General features: G+C 30.1%; 1 protein-coding gene across 4 annotated transcripts in view; it reads right to left on the bottom strand.

Moving 5' to 3' along the window:
* Window positions 1-214: 214 nt before the first annotated feature.
* Window positions 215-18,117, bottom strand: part of LOC109605620 (tumor necrosis factor alpha-induced protein 8-like protein) — a 28,867-nt gene continuing 10,964 nt past the window's right edge. The window contains exons 3-6 of one of the 4 annotated variants that reach the window (XM_049964846.1): window positions 4,263-4,384; window positions 4,067-4,119; window positions 2,317-2,471; window positions 215-2,214 (exon numbers count right to left, since the gene is read on the bottom strand). In XM_049964846.1, the coding sequence (XP_049820803.1) occupies window positions 1,801-2,214; window positions 2,317-2,471; window positions 4,067-4,119; window positions 4,263-4,279 (639 nt within the window). In that variant the 5' untranslated portion in view covers window positions 4,280-4,384 and the 3' untranslated portion in view covers window positions 215-1,800. Of the gene's footprint in view, window positions 2,215-2,316; window positions 2,472-4,066; window positions 4,120-4,262; window positions 4,385-16,150; window positions 16,170-18,117 lie in introns of those variants that run through there. The other 3 variants (XM_049964847.1, XM_020022213.2, XM_020022212.2) reach the window with 3 other exon arrangements.

Below are 18,117 nucleotides of genomic sequence, written 5' to 3'. Positions count from 1 at the left end.
GTAATAAAATTAAGATTTATTAACTTACAATTGGCTCAACAGAACCACATTAGAAGGGCGATTTAAAACCTTCGTTTCGGACATAGCGGTAGATAAAGCAAATTACTGAGAATTAAGTAAAGTCAAATGACATTAAACGAATTTATGACGTTTCGTATTGTCGTTTTCTATGAGTTATTCATTTATTCAATAAAAATGAAACACATTATACATATTTATATTTATTATAACATATCATGTATACAAACAAATACATAAAACATTAAAAACATCATCCACCTTATTTTTTTACCATTCTACTGAGATCTACTTACATATAGGAGGTTTTATGATTTTGTAAAATGATATTTGTTTAATAATAACGAAAATATATCAGATATATTTTTTATTTGGTTCATTTGTGCTTGTCGCATGAATTAAAGTATTGCTAACAATATATTGTGTCCATTAAAATGTGGGCAAGTACAGCTACTCTAGTATTTAGGCGATCATCTTTTCAGACGTGGCAAGCATTTCATAGTCGTTTCACGACTACTTTAAATCGTTACTTTTTGGTCGCTTAATGGAATTTTATCGGACTCGAATTATGTACACCTTCTCACTATCCTTCTTATCCCTAAAGAATTTTATTAGTCGATTTTCTAAAATAAAGTTCAGTTCAGTTTATTAAGAAAAATTAAGTTCCAGATATAACGCAAATACAAAGTTTATACATATTATACTCTGAACAACCTCAAGGAAATGTTTAATCGGTCAGATAAAAATGACAAGAAATACTTCAATCTTAAACTTTGCATTTATAACAACAGAAGCAATATTAGTTAAATTATACTCCCAGTAAAAAACTATTGGAAAATTAGCTTAAAAAGTATAATGACTCTTATGACTAGCAAAAATTATGTGTTTCAGAAACATTTTATACACCTTACTTTTAAATAATAGTTTATTGTCTTAACAGATGGATAATAGACAAATTATGTTAATAAATACGTACATAGATAGTTTAATATAAAATTCAGATTAATAAATCTGATTATGAATAACTTAAGTTTAGATATGTAATACCAGTTTATTAAATATCGTTATTCGGAAATAATACCATAAAGATTAAATACCTCATATTGTTGTAAATCAAGTGCGGATGTTTAAATATATTTACACCGTTTCTTAAATTTATTGAAGTGTTTTGGTGCAAAAATATGAATATCTCTAATATCTAGTTAGTTATAAGAAAATCCAAATTAGAATTCATAATAAATAAATAGATATGTAATGTTATTACATACACATGTCCTGCGAAAATTTTGAGCAGACAATTTAAAGTAATAAACACGTTACTATCGTTTTCTACATACATATTTGACAAACATTGAATGTAGATCAACTTGACTAATACATAGTTTAAATGAGTTGATCGTGATTCAAAATTATCCGTTTCCACATTTAGACCGACGACACTCACTAAAAGAGTCGCCGTATTAACATTCCAATTAAAAGTTAAGTACAAGTTTTAGAACCATTTAGCTATGTAGAAATAACCATCGATTGAATACATTAACCACGAACATAACCACTTAACATCAAACTAAATTTGACCTATACGAATCACAGAAATACCGTATGCTCTACAATCTAAGTCGAAGTTTTGTCAAAATTCAGATCTTTTGCACACATTTAATTAAGTATATATTTTTTGGTGCATAATAATTCTGAATTTTGGCTCGACTTCAACCGAGACAACAGACCATACATATGAACAGGGGCATCAGACAATAAAGATTTTTTTCACACAAACAACAGTTACAAGTCGCCGTTTTCTATGGCCTTATTTAGATCTCCCACCAACCTACCCAAGGCCTCCCTATACTCGGAGTCCCTTTTGAAAAGTGCGTCCAGGAACTGTTCATTTGTGAAAAACTGAAAAACACTGTCAGTCCTCGCCAGCGACTTGTCGGTCAGATGATTGGAAACGATGTACTGTAGGCACTTGTGTGATTCGTTCAGCGCTGACGTTATGTAATTGCGGTCGTAACTGAAGTCCACCTCGTAGAAGGAGATCACCGCCATCCCGGCGATACGGAACTTCGCCTTGAATTTCTCGGCCTGGCGCAGTTCTTCTTCGGTGAGAAGGTTATTGCGATGCAGTACGCCTAGTTTGATCACCACTTTTATTATGTTCTTTACGATTTTTTCTGCTTCTTTTTTGTTGTTCGACTGGAAGTGACAAAATAGTGATGAGAATTAATTGCATGGAAATTATGAATGAATTTTAACATAAAAAAAGAAGTTGGAACGTCTTCAAGTATGAAAACTTACATATTGCTTGGCGAGACGGTATAAGTTATCCAGAAGTGAGGCCGTTGTGTCGTCTATGAAGGCTCTGGCGACATTCTTTCCAGCCATGCGAGATAATATTTTCTTTTGGGCCCTTAGGCCAATATCTCGCGCTTTGAATGCGCTTTCGGTCATAACTGAAAGAAAACCATTGCCAATAAACCAAATATTTACGATTTGTGAATTATGATATGTTTATTATCAGTTTCAAACTAGTTAATTTAATGAGATCTTACTGAAATATAAAATTTTAAAAATTAAATAAAATGTTAGGGAGGAAATCTAAAATATTGTTTAAAATAAAAATTTACTAATATAGGAAAATGTGATAAGTTACAGTAGTGGTCATTATTAGAGCAACTTTTTAAAATGTTAAATATTTTAGCCATATCTCGTTTATTAATACGAAATGTTAAAATAATTTAATTTACTATTGTTGTTTTATACAGTATTATAAAAACTTCTCTGAATTGACCTGGATATAAATGTAGCAATTCTAATATTAAAAGGGAGGTTTAATCATTAAATCTGTGTAATGTTAATTTAACTATAACACGTATCCTTTTTGTTTCATAATTTTTCCGTGCCATAGACTCGACCATTTTCCAAATATACGACAAGTCTATATTTCTTTAAGTTTCTTGAATTGCTGTTACGGGTTCATTTAAATTATGTAAAATTTTTATGTCAAATTTTGTAATAAAGGTGGTCTCTCATGTTTTCTATATGGTTGATCTGTAAAGATTGAGATGGGCAAGTCAAAATATGTTTCTTGTCTTTTAACTAATCTATCACAATTTTGGATTTGTGTTTTTGATCGTTTCCATGTGGAAACGCAGTTCGACAAAAAAATTTAATCATCCCTATATCATAATTGAATCGCAACCATATTTCAGTGTGGGTATAACAAACTTTTTGTCAAGTTTTATCCTTGTAGGATGTTTTAAATTTAGACTCCACTAAAAACTACTTGCCCCCACTATTTTGTGGTCTAGTGAATATGATTCAAAATTCGACAGTTTTAGAGTGTTTCTTGTACGTTTGAGGTCAAAAGATCTTCCATCCAGTAATGTTTTCGCAGACCTTCAACTAATTTCAGCAGGTCCCATTTCTTCTATGTTGGCTTTAACATTTGACAAATTCCTGTTATCGATTTTAAAGCAATTTTTATGAATTCAGACAATTTTTTTCGTAGTTTTTTGCCATTTTTTTTTAAATTTTTTAAGAATTCGGGAAACGATTAACCTGAAGCCGTAAACTTTGAGACTTCTCTTATTATTTTTCTCAGTCTTGGCAACGCTGAATTAAATAATTATCAGCAAAAGTCTATTAGTAAATAATTCGCAAATCAATGAAGGTAAAAATTCCAATTTATTAAAGAATAAAATTATATTGATTAGTTGGAAAATAGAAAAACCAACAATAAGTCGTACAGCTCATACTTTTAATATATTTTGATAAGTTGCTATAATTAAGGCGACTACGTATATTTTTCCCTTATTTTGTTAAACAGTTTGTAAAATTATGGTTAACGACATCATTAAAAGTTAGATACAGATAAATATAATAAGGCACATCATTAATGGAAACGAGGGAAAAATAAATGCATGTAACCTATAATCACTAACAAGATACTTTCACATGTCCATTACAATTAAAATTCAGTTAAACAAAGTGGATAAGAATTATGCTTAAATGTAATAAAAAAGTAAGCTAAAATAAAAACACTTACCTGAATCCAACATTGGCGGCTTATTTAAAAATTGGGACCAACAGAAAAAATACCTATAAAATAATAAAAAACGAAAATCAAAACCAAACGAAAATAAAACAAGGAAACGAAAACGCAAATAATAAATGTTTAGCAGCTGGTGCGCTACGAAAAAGGGAAGTCAAAGTGCAGCTTTTTTTCGACAAACGCCACTTACAGAGACAGTTGCTGCATTCGGTGGCGATGCACTGGTAGATTAACCAGCTTTCAAGTTCTACCATGGTTGTCATTTTGATGTAGGCAGCAGGGGGCAGTGAATGTAGAAAATAACTACACTGTCTGCAAAGTCAACAAACACGACGTTCAATATTCCGGGCTTACATGTTTAAAATGACACATTATGATTATTACATTTGATGAACAACGAATCAGGTTTTAGTAGAAATTCACTTTAATAAAGTAGATAATATTAATTTATATTATAAAAAAAAAATTTATAGTCGCCTATAAATATAATTAAGTTATGACGTGCGTGGATTGGAACACGCTCAGTTGTTTAAGTTAATAAATTAATTTAATAATAAAATCTGCATGAAGTAATTAGTTAATTGATTTCAAGAGTCGGCAAGCAAAAGTTGTTTATTTCCAATGTAATACATTTAAAGTGTATATTTTAAGAGTGTTTTTCAAAGTTATCTTATAACATAACACTTCTTAAAATATATATAACTAGATAAGAAAAAAGTACTTACATAAATTCAATTTCACGCATTTAATTGTCAACAAGTTGAGTTTCAAGGAAAAAAACAAAACCTACAATTTTGTTTGAAACTAGGTTTACGGCTCACAAATAAGTTTTACAAGACATTTACTAACATTTTACTGGAATTATACGATTACGATTTGTTATTTTTTATTTTGAAACATTCACGTAAAATTACAAGTAGCTTATTTAAAATTAGATTAATTAATTAGAAACATATTATAAATTCTTTTTTATAAAACATATTGTTTACCAGTTCTGTGAGTACAGCTCTCACCAATGTAATAACAAAAATGAACCCAGTTTCTAATGAAATTAGTTTTGACATACATTGAAGTTATATGTGCTTAAGTATGTACGTATTTTATTCATAAATTCTTTAATCAATTTATTTGATTAAAATATTACTAATTACTGGAGTATTTAAATTGTTACAGTAATTTGTGTTAGATTCTAACAGTTATATTAGATAATTATTGCATCCAAATGTGAACAAGTTGTGTTTTTATACTATATTAATTACAGTTATTTTTTCCTGGTAATTAAGAATGAAAACGAAACTATAGTTTCTAAAATTATTAATCACCAACACACATGAAACTCAAATTATAAACAGGTAATTGATTAAATTATTCTACGAAATGTGATATGTGTAATATGTTATTTATAGTTCTGGAAATATATTCAGTTTGTAGTGATTTACTACATTGCTATTCTTTGTGTCGTATACTTTATATTTAAAGACAGAGAGGAAGCATACCTATTTGTGAATTTTCCCATTATCGATAATCTGTGCATTTGTTTTCAGACAGTTCACTTTTCGCTCAATTTATTTTTCAACATAGTATCCCACTGGGAGTTTTTGTAAGAAGATTATACTATTATAGAAGACATGAACTTTGATATTTTAAAGGTATACGAGAATATTATATTTAGGCATTCCATTCGAGTTTTCGTAACAAAAATAATTGATAATTAACTGAGAAATGATAAGATATTGAAAAACGTGGAAATAATAAAATGAGATATTTTCAGCTTTTATTAAGACGACGATGTGTCATTCAAACTTAATTTGTTCTTTTCTTTTATTCGATATATTTTAAACTAGAATTTCTAAACAGAAACTGAAGTATTATATAATTAAAACCTCAGTTCCACATAAACTCAAAACGGAAGTCTAGTAAGATAAAAGACGACAAAAAAAACTTGTGAAAAGCGGTACAGAATCTGTCAGCTTCTGTTAAACACATAAACAATATAATGTGTTCGTCAGCTGTAAATATCTCCGTTGACTGAAATTAGTGGGCTCTATTTTCCACTTTTCCTCTATCTTACACACCTGTTTTGATGCCAGCTGATATGAAATAATTTGTTTTGAGCTTTTATTAAAACAACGTTTCAATAAAAAATCGTCTTTTTCTTTTCAGTCTCATTTATTTAAGGCATTTTTTAATTTGGAACAAAAAATATTATTTAATTAAAATCTCATTACCATATAAATCAAAAACGGATATTGAGATTAGTGAAACAAGAAAAAAAAAAGGTGAAATAAACATAATAAAAGCTCTGCAGAATCTGCCAACTTGTGTAAAACACAAAACAATATAATGTGTTCAATAGCTGCAAAAATCTCCGTTCATTGATATTAATGGGCTCTATCTTCCTTCTCTTTTCCAATATCCACACCTGTTCTGATACCAGTTGATATGAAAATAAGATATTTCGAGCTTTTATTAAGACGACTCATTAAAATTTAATTCCTCATTTCTATCCACTTATTTAAGACAGGAATTTCTAAATTGGAACACGAAGTATTATTTAATTAAAATCTCATTGCTTTATAAATCCAAAACGGAAGTCTGAGTCTAGTGGGCAGGATAAAACGGCGAAATAAACTTAATAAAAGCGACTCAGTATCTGTCAACTCGTGTAAAACACATAAACAATATAATGTGTTCATTAGCTGCAAACGTCTCCGTTCATTGAGATTAATGGCCTCTATTTTCCTCCTCTTCTCCATCTTCCGCACCTGTCCTGACACCAGCTGATATGAATAAAAAATTTCTTTATGCCCCTGCCGTATTCAGCCACAATGAAAGTCGCGAAAAGTGAAAGCCGGAATTGCGACGACTATTGATTTTCCACAAAACATTCTATTTATTCCGGGAAGGCAACGAACTCTTCGCATCGTTATGGATCCGGGCGCTCCACTCGAAACGAAGTTAGTCCTACGGTTGACGGCGGAGCCGTAAAACTTTATCGTCCAAGGTGAGGGCTTTCATCCCAAATATGGGATGAATTATCGATTGGACTCGGCCACGGTTCTGACCATCCGCACACCTGACCCAATAAAAAACACCGCACCGCACGCGTGAACAAACGTAAGAGGCACGTGCGTCGAATATACGACAGATAAACCACCGCGACCGGAAACATAAATACCCGCTCCAAAAACCGTCCGTCGCGAGAAGACAGGTTGAACAATTGATGAGCCAACTCCCACGGTCCCGAACGCAAGAACCGTTCAATTTTTCTCCGGGTGTTTTAAAATCGGCGTCGCATCGATTTTGGTGCAACGAGGTCGGAAATTGATCCCCGGAAGCGCTGATTGTTGAGTGCCGGTTTGGCAGTAATTAAATGTTGCACTTTGCATGTCAATAATGTAGCCGTGTGCAATCAAAATTTAATTGGCAACTCGGGCGAGTTTCGCATCTGTCCTACATTCGGATCGTCAAACGGACTCTGATGAATATTCACATGCGTACGGAGGTTCGTTAGGGGCGAATACAACCACGGAGAATTTAATTACGACACGCGAAACGCCTCAAGGCAACGTCAAATATTGAAACTGGAAATCGAGAAGATTTATTACACATGAATAAAATATTACTGTGTCCCAAAAATACCCGGAATCTTGTTGTAAAATGAAAAATGTTATTTAATCTTCCAAATCTATTTCATCGCCTTCAAAGTAACCCCATCCAGTAATAATTTACCGGAAAGACCTTCAACACCTTCGATTCGGCTTTTGTCTCCTCAAACGGCTCAAAACGGCGTCGCCGGAGTGGTCTTTTGAGTTTATCGAATAGCCACGGGGCTAAATCAGGAAAATACGGTGGTTGTGGAATGATATTTGTCGCATTTTTGGCGAAAAACTAACGTCAAAAAATCAGTGTTTTTGGTACCAATCAAGATTTGACGCATCTGAGGTCCAAAATATCCTTGAAAATAGTATTAACTGGTGTGCCAACATCATTAGCAAGGTCTTTTATTGTTAATTGGCGGTTTGCACGCACCAGTTCCTCGATTTGACTGACATTTGCTCATGATGTGGATGATTATTCGGAACACTCTTCAACGCGTTGTCTGCCTTCTTTGAACATTTTGTACCGATGAAATGTTATTGTTTTTGATAGACCTTGATCCTTGAAAACTTTTCGCAACATTCTCAAAGTTTTGTCTTGTATAACATTTCGTGTTAAAATTCTAAAATTTATAAAATATTCAAAAATTATTTCTACGACAAAAAAAAGGTTGAACGTTGAAAGGAACAGAGGCACAGCTTCCCAACGAATTTCATCAATCCTCCGCAACGTAGATCCTTCTTTTTGTCGGGAACGGGTTGTAATTTCGGCCGGACGGGGGTATAAATCGAACCGGGTGTAACTTAATCTTGCAAGTTGAGACATCAAAAGGTTTTACGGCTTTCGGGGAAACTTTAAATTGCCCGCGACAAATACAAAATAATCCGGGAATTTAACGAGATCGGAGTTTTCGATGTAGCTGCGGTCCATCAAAAGAAATTGCCTGTTCCACATCGCACCGAAGTCGTTTCCAAGTTGTCCATTGTAATAAAGTTTCCGAGAATTTAATTTCGAAACCACATGTTTTAATTGTAACGCTGATAAGACAATGAAAGTTACTCACTGCTGTTTCGAGAATTGTGTTCAAAACAATCATTTATGTATGCAATGAACAAAAATACCGTGATTATTTTAACAATAGAACCAAAAGCGCTACAATACTGTTACAATGCGAAATACCAAAGAGGATTTTATAAAACTGGCACGTGGGCTGTTGAGATTACAAGTGCTCGACAGTTTCCTGTTGCATTTTCGTTCATCATACTTTGGACTCCCACATAAGCACGCTTTACAATGCATTTACTAAAGTTCGCCTTAACTTTTTGACGTTAAATAACAAATCACAGCTAATAAAATATGATATAATTCACTGTCAAATAAATAAGTAATAATGAGATGCCTTTGTAAAGGTAAATAATGATATTTAGAAAGGTTTTGTTAATTAGTTTTTAATAATACTTCTCTCATAATATTTATTAGGTTTGTATGTATCAAAGTGCTCAAGTTTCTGTATAAAAACTTATTATAATTAATTTTAAGAGTAAAACTATTAAAATTATTAGTATACTAACTGGGTAGATCCCAATTATAAGAAGTAGTTTTTAATTACAACCTGATTATATTTTATTGATTCGTTTCATGAACGATACATGAACAACTTAATTACAATAACATTTTCTTATTATATTTTATAGTTTATTTAATTATTTTTCAATATACACTGTTCCAAGAAATTAACGCACCACACCAATACAAATTGATTATTAGTAATATTTTCTGAAAACGGAGGAAATAAGTATATATTTAATAATAACTTTTTATTTATAATTATGTAAAACTTAAATAATTATTTTTCTAAATAAATTAAAAATTAACAAAATTTGATGTTCATAAAAAATAAAAATTTGAACTTAATATGGGGTGTTCTACTACGAATGACGAGTCAGTTCATACTCGAATTTCATTTTGGTAAAATTCCCCCAAATTTTGAGTAAACGACACTCTACATTCCTTAAATTATTCAAATAGTTAGAATGGTCCCTTAAACATTTCCCAAGATTGTCCCAGATATGTTCTATTGGGTTATATGTTCTTCTAGAATGTTCAAAATGTAACGCTCAGCATTAAGTTTCCCATTATTTATCACCACAAAGTCGGTACGTACTATTAAAGAAATGCCTAATTTCTTGGATTAGTGTATTATGATAATAAAAAAGGCCAGACTTCAATATTGTATTTTATTCCGTCTATCTCTTTAGCATTTATTCAAATCTATTATCGACATTTAGGTTATTTCATCGAAAAATAATAAAATAAGTGAAAATATTTTAAACTATAATTTAAATTAATAAAATATTAGTCTTGGTACTATAATAATATTTTTAAAGAACATTTTACAAATAGGAGGCGGTCTATTTTTTTTTTTTTAAATAAATCAAATTAAATACTGAGTAACTGTTAGTTGAACTTAAATGGGTCATGTTGGATTAAATATAATCCATTAATAAAGTTATAATTGAGTTTTTGATTAATACAACTTTAGTAACTAGCAGTAACTTTATTTACATCGACAATTTAATTCATATATTTTATGTTAGAAATAAAATATATCATATAATATAAATAAGTTTTAATGAATAATTTCGCATTGTATCTGATTTTCTTATTACATCACAATTTCCTGAATAAACAACCATTGTTACTGTTCAATTAATCTTACTGGATGGCACGAAGGAAATTTGACCCAGTTATTCGCCGGTCCGATATTAATAGATAATATTACTAAAATTATTCATCGAATTTCCGTGAAATATCGATCGTCCATGGGCCGTGAACTTGTCTGACCAATAATGGGTTGTTTTGCGTGCCAAACGGACAGTTGCCATACCAGTGTCAGGATTAATGACTCTTCCGTACAAATTATTTTCCAAGGGAACGATAAAACTGACATTTCGATTTTATGATGCGTACTTAAGCCAAGTGTTTTGCCATAAACTCCAACGTTTCAATGCAACATACAATGTGGTAATCCGGAGGATTTTCTGATTGCGGTTTATTGCAAATTCATTTAGAAACGTTACTTCCTTCGTTGGAAAAGGTGCGATATGTTCGGGAGGCCTTCAAGTCTTCTACTTAAATTTTAAAGGATAGATTAAACTTGTTTACTTAAATATACAGACTGATTAATCTATTTTATTCATTAGATGTTTATAAAGACACAAAATATTTACAGATATATTACTAAAAATGATTCAGTATTAATAGAGACGAATACCTTGCAACGATTGGTCATTCCAACTAAAATGTCTATTACCAACAAGTTGAAAAGTTCATTCTTAGTATATCCTAATAGAAGCCTTTAATAGTAATCCAATATATTAGTGGTATTTTCTCGTACTTTTTTACCACTTCAAATTCCAACTTTCTTACTACAAATAGAAACAACATAAACAACAACTTTTCAATTAAGAATTTTATTCTCTGTTGATATATTGTAGTATATTCTACATCTAAGACAAATATTTATAGATATATTACAAAAATATTACAACAAATTAATATTAATAGAGAATAAAATTCTACATCGAATGGTCATTCAATGAATAAGAATGTAATAAGACATTTAAAAAGATAAGAAAGTAATTACCAAACACCTTGTTTAATATTCTGGAATATTATTGATATCTTTTGATAAGTTATTCTTTTATTAATGAAGAGTGAACTTTTTAAAACTATAGGACTAATATAACAGAACAAAATTTCAGATTAGATATTTTTTTGTTCTCTATAAACCTCTAATGAGTGAATTAGGTGAATCACCCTGTATAATAAGCTTTTTATAACTTCGCACTTACACAAACTTACATAGAAACATTTTTTTAATAATGTACATGCAAACCCAGATGTTAAACTTGACTTTCGGCTGATCGTTCGCCTTGAACTCGCCGCAACTTAATACCATTAAAATCCGGCTGGGCCCTAATGATTTTAAGGGTGGTTCTTTTCCGTCACGCCAAATTGGTATGACTTACGTACAACCTTGCAGTGGATACGGCAAGAAAGAACTGGCACGGTGTTTTATCGATTCGATGGAACGTAATGTTTTCAGTGAGTCCCGTCGAAATACGAAACGGACCCGTTTCTGTCGCCGTTTAATGAAAACTATGCAGCCGTTTTAGACATGCGAATAAAAAAAAATAATGTTTAATGTCCGATTCGCGTGTTTGCATGCCTGCTACGAATTTACAATTCCAAGTAGCACTTTATGACCTTAACCTCTCTCGCGCTGTAATTTAAAGCTTATCACGGTATTCAGCGGGAATAATTCCAATTAATAATTGCAGCCAAACTTTATTTCAGGCAGTTCCGACAGTGTGCTTTTGGAATTTTGGTGGATGCGCTAAAAATTTTAAAAAGAATTCACAATTAATTAATTTTAATTGTTGTGGAAAGTTTCAACGAACCTGTTTCTATATATAGGCGTCCCCAGATTGACAGGTCTTTCGTGTTCATACCGAGTGAGTGTAGTAGCTTTAGGTGATCAATTTTGACTAAAATTTAGTGCACTTGAATGGTTTATTAACCTTCAGTGATTGAGACCTCTTTGCATTGGATCAATCATTTTATTATATATCTACTAAATTATATAAGTTGTTTGGATATGCTCATGTTAAACGAGTTGTAAAAAGTATTAAAAACCAGTGGACACTGGTAAAGTAGGTTTTGTATTTAAAAGGTGACACTTTTCGTTTTAAAGAAGTCAGAAGTGTGCATTTAGTTTATAATTGATTACAGTAGTGTTTGTCGAAATTTGTTTGGATAATTATACGTACATATAAATTAACTTTAGATGAGAGGTATAGAACAATTGGTATGTTAGAATCTAAAATTAACCTTCTAGAAATCGCAGGTAAACTCAATGTTACGTAAAGTGTTATGTACTCGATTGTAATAAACTGGCTCTACTTCAGAAAGGCCAAGGAGTGGTAGATTAAGAAAAACTACAGGAGATGAAAACCGATATTTGCTATTGAGAGTTAGCAGAGACCCTACAACGTCTTACTTGCAAATGTCTGGTCAGCTAGAAAACGTTACAGGATCTCGTACCGCTTCAGATTCGTTCAGGAAAACGATTAGAATGGATAATTTTCACCAATAAAAGTAGAATTGGACCATACAATGATGATTGTCGAATTCGAGTCTGGTCTGGTCCACTAAATTATGGTATGAAGAGGAAATTGTTATAATGGCTAACGGTGTACTACCAAATTTTCAAACTGCTATCGGTGAGAATTTCGTTTTTGTTGACGATAATGGTCATCCCTATATATAAGAAATTATGCTCGAACGGCTTGAAGAACTGGGTATCGATACCTTACAACTTCTCCTTAGGTCCCCTGACCTAAATCCTATCGAATATGCATGGGATATGCAAAAACTTCCGTACCACCAACCCCGCCCTAATACTCTAACTGGATAAATGGGCAATGGAAAACAACTTTGTTTTCCGATGAAATTCGGTTCCAATTATTCAAATCTGATGGCATTCCATAAATGAGAAGACCAATTAATAAAAAGTATAACCCTAAGTACATTAGACCTACTGTGAAACATGGTAGAGGAGTCGTTATGGTTTTGGAACGTTTTTCTGGGTTTGACATGGACCCGCTGAACGGATAGAAACGGATCGTTTCGTTTGTCGTGACATTCTGGAGAATCATATGCTTCCATTTGCAGAAGAAAACAGAGTTTAAGGTGGACCTTTAAGCACCATAACTATCCGAAACACACGTCTAAATTAGTTAAAGACTGGTTCGTTTCTCAAGGAGTACGTGTAATGTCTTGGCCAGCACAAAGCTCAGACCTGAATCCAATTGAATACCTTTGGGATGAAATTGATCGGAGAATCCATGAATAAAAAAAAGGTGTGAAAGAGTGATTAAAAATAATGGATATGTTACTAGATAAATAAAGGAAGGCTAAATGTACGTAAGGTTGTTCTATTTTATTGTTCTACTTTTGAATCTTGATTTTTTTTCAAATATTAAAAAATACCTAACTAAACCAACTAATAAACAATTATATTGTCGTTTTGTTGTGATGTGTATTTATTTAAAATTAAAAATTTTTGATTTATGTGAAATTTATTAAGTTGTATATATTTTTACTAAATAAATTTTATATCTTTATTTTATTAAGAGAATTTACTTATAACAAAGAGACAGCGACAACGATATTGTTTCATAATTTTTTCAATATCAACAAAATCTTTATTTAAAAACGTACCCTAAAATACAATTGCCCACAAAATTTTGCCCGAAGACGTACTTTTAGTAGTCATCTTCATGTTGGTGTGAGCATATCCAAACACTCCGTATATCATAAACCCATATATAATTGAAAAAGATTTTAAAATATTTTCGTCTCAAGTACGAAATGTAATCTAGAATGTTTATAAAGGCCCAATTTAGGTAAATTATTCAAATAACAGAGTAAACGAATGCTAAAGCATGAGAAAGGTGTGGCACCTGTCTAAAATAATTGAGCCCAGTCAAACAACGGACTCCGTTCTTGAAACATTATTCCTCCTCTAAACAACGTTTAGATGACATTATAAACCAAGCGAAAGTATTGCTTTAAACTTTATGTGCAGATAATAACCCATAATGTCTATGAAATTGAATTATTATACCCACATTGCAACGATTGCATAAATTGATGTATTATGTAACTTTTACGAGGAGAATTTAGTTTATAATGAACTAATACTTAAAAAAATAGATACATTTCAACATCAATTGCAGCAATTAATCTTTTGGCAATTTCAATCAGAAGAGGCCTCGAGTTGCGTTGAATAAATAATCAAATCCAGCTGAGTATGTTAGTGGTGTGCTTATTAACTTAAACTAGAAATTGCATGAAACTGAACGTCGACTTTCTTTCCGTGAATCTACATGCCGTTATCCAATCATTAACGAGCACAATCAAGATAATCATAATTGCAATCTTCGCTTTGTATCCAATTCGTTCATTCAACTCTTTTAATTACATCATCATTGCATGCGAAGAGTAACGAAACCGATTGTATAATTGTAAATCGTTACTGTTTTACATTAAATTTATAATTACGAGCAACATTAAAAAATTAAACTGTTGTTTTAGTTAATTTTTAATTATATGAGTAAAGCTGAAGTTTTTTACAGAATTATCATTTACATATTTTAGTAATTTATTCATAATTAGGTGACAAATTATTATATTTAATTCGTTAAAAAAACCTGTTAAACTTAAATACCATTCACAGCTTGTTACATTTAGACCTTAAAAAGTTTTTATTGAATTCATTAAACTGCAATTAAATTTAATGGTTATTTATTTACATTTTAAATGCATAGCGGTTGGAATGTGGTAAACTAATCTGGTAGATAAACAAATTTAAATCCAACGCAATTTGTTCTATTTTTGACGAATTCATAAATCATCAGGTTAGATTTATTGCAGTTGCAAACCTATGATTTATTACTCGTCATAACATGCAATTTTTTCATTTCCAAATAATTACACAATTCATAAAACAACGTGATTCCAAAAATAGACACAATACGTAAAGATAAATGAGCATATTGCAAGAGGCATATTGTTGTTTCGCATGATTCAATTAAAATCGAGGTGAATACCGCATTGTGTCCGATTCATGTGGCATTCATTGAAATATTTTTAAAGCCTGATTGATCAGGGACCTGTCGTCTCTTTTATACACTTACACGTGTGTTCTTCCGCAGATTAAATGGACTTTTTTGAATTGTAAGGGGCTTCCGGATGGATTTAGAACATATAAATATTTCATAAATTATTTCGATAATTTAAACACCGGAGAACAAGTTAGTAATATTGTCACAGATTATTTCATGACGCGTTGTGAAACGCCATTCACAATTCTAGAGACTGCCATATTTAGTATGATTTAAATATGGATTAAATATGGATGTAGTACGTCATATATGGCGATGGTTTCGTAAATAGCAGCGAGCAGGTTGTTGAAGATATGCCGAAGAATGTGAGGAAGGACGTCTGAGTCAGAGGCAGCGCGGTAGAACAGGTATTATAAAATTCTGAAATTATCGTCATTAAGATTCTTCGGTTTGTGTTTCACATCGGGAGCGTCAAACTTACTTCGTAAGTACATTAATAATGGAAAAATATGGATTAATATCTATAAATAAGTTCCCAGTTTAAATATGTATTAAACATCCCCAAAGTCCTTGACACCAATAAAAGCATTCCATAATAATACGACTCAATTCATAATATAAGTACCCTGCATCCAGAGTAATAAACAAAATTTGCATTTTGTTCTGGACAAACAAAGACATTAACATAAAACTGATAATTCTGCGTATTTAGCTTAAAATTCTGTTTGCGTGAAATACAAGGAAATATTATTTTAAAGGAAATTAATAAGAAATTGTTGTTACTTGCCTTAAAAATTATATGATGCACTTACTTTCAACGAATCACATTAAGATATGAAATCCTTGAAATTGTTATCATATCTTCTTATCTTTATCTCCCATAACAAGCACAATTATTCAAAATTTATAAAAATTTATAAAGTTGAAAAATAAAAAATAAAAACAATAAGATAAATTTGAGATAAACATGAGACTATAAATAATAAAAAATAGAGACGTGTAAATTATGCGTCTGAAATACGGTGTAAAAATTAAAAAAAAATTTTTGTGTAAATTATTCTGTATTTTATTTTATTTAGATACTTTCATGTTTTAGTTCAATAAATTTGAAAAAAGTTCAGAACTTGTTCACTATTTTGAGTATAAGGGTAGGTGGGATAAGTTTAAATGTAGAGTGTAAAGATGAGAAATATTGAAAATTTTAAGATTCCCATAGCATCGTTATTCACTGAAATTTACAGTTAAATAAAATTAAAAATATATACGTATGAAGATAAATGTGAGAAGTTAAAAGTAATAAAATGTATTTGTAGTAAAGGTAATAAAGATCTAGAAATCTAATTATTTTCTTGATTTGTTGTGAATATATGTTATACAAAAAATGTAAAGAAGTATGCTTTAAGAGAATTATCTACTATTTTAATTATTATTTTAAAGTGAAAAATAGTATAAAAATGTCAAATGATGATTACAGTCAGAAATTAAAAACAATAAAATGAATTTAAAATAAACGTAATATTGTGAATGTTAAAAATAAATATATCTAAATAAAATTAAGCATATACAATAAATTTCAAAAAATTCTGAAAACGCTTCTTCAAAGATAATATGTTTTATCCAGTAGTTTATAAGTTTAGTTATTTTCCTGAATCGTTTTAATTTGTTGAATTGTTTTAATTTCCTGAATTGTTTTAATGTTTGAAAAAAAGTTGTAAAGATGAGAAACAATGATAATTTCACGGATTTCATATCTTTAATATATTCGTTCATAGTTATTTAAACTTAAATAAAATAAAAATGAGAAGGTAAAAATAATAAAATGTAATTGAAATAAACAGAATACTGTGAATATTAAAAATAAATATATGTAAATAAAATTTCACATGTAGAATAAATTATGAAACAGTTTCTCGAATAAAAATATGTTTTATCCACTAGTTCAATTATATTCTTCATTTTTTGTAATTTAATAAGATTGAAAAAGTGTGTAAAATTGGAAAATGCTGAAACTGTGGATTTCATATCTTAAATTTATTTATTAAAGATTTCAGAGTTGTCTCAACTTAAATAAAATAAACAAAAATAACAATAAAATGTATTTGAAATAAACAGAATACTTTGAATGATAAAAATAAATATGTTAATAAAATGATGCATGTGAATTAAAGTTTACAAAATATTAGTAAAATATTTTGAAAGGGTTTCATTATAAATATATGTTTCAAGTTTATAAAATAAAATAATAATTCTGAATGAAAATGTTATATATAAATTATCCCCTATTTTAGCATTTTAAATATTTTCTAGATTCTTATAATATGATAAGTTTAAAAACAATTTCATATTTCAATTTACCAATAATAAAAGTATAAACAAAAAATTGCAAATAAAAAAATAAATAAAATGAATTTAGATAAACATAATATGTATATTTAAAAAATTATATATGCACTTTTGAAAGGATTTTTTCATATAAATTACTTAATTTATATTAAGAAGGAAGGAAGGGATTATCACGATTTTTCGCAATTAATTACTTTCTTGATTTGTTGTAATACAAAAAGTTAAAAAATATTATTAATATAAACTTTATATAACATATGTAAATAAATTTAAATAAAATGAAAAAATTGTTTTCGTTATAAATACCATTTTTTATCCTTTATTCATTTATCAGCTATTATTAACAACGTATATTATTCTGATAAATTGTACATCCTATTATGATATATTATACATTATTTAAATAAACGT

Source organism: Aethina tumida, chromosome 3, assembly GCF_024364675.1.
Source record: "Aethina tumida isolate Nest 87 chromosome 3, icAetTumi1.1, whole genome shotgun sequence".
NCBI classification, from domain to species: Eukaryota; Metazoa; Arthropoda; class Insecta; order Coleoptera; family Nitidulidae; genus Aethina; species Aethina tumida.
This window is presented reverse-complemented; position numbering and strand designations above follow the sequence as displayed.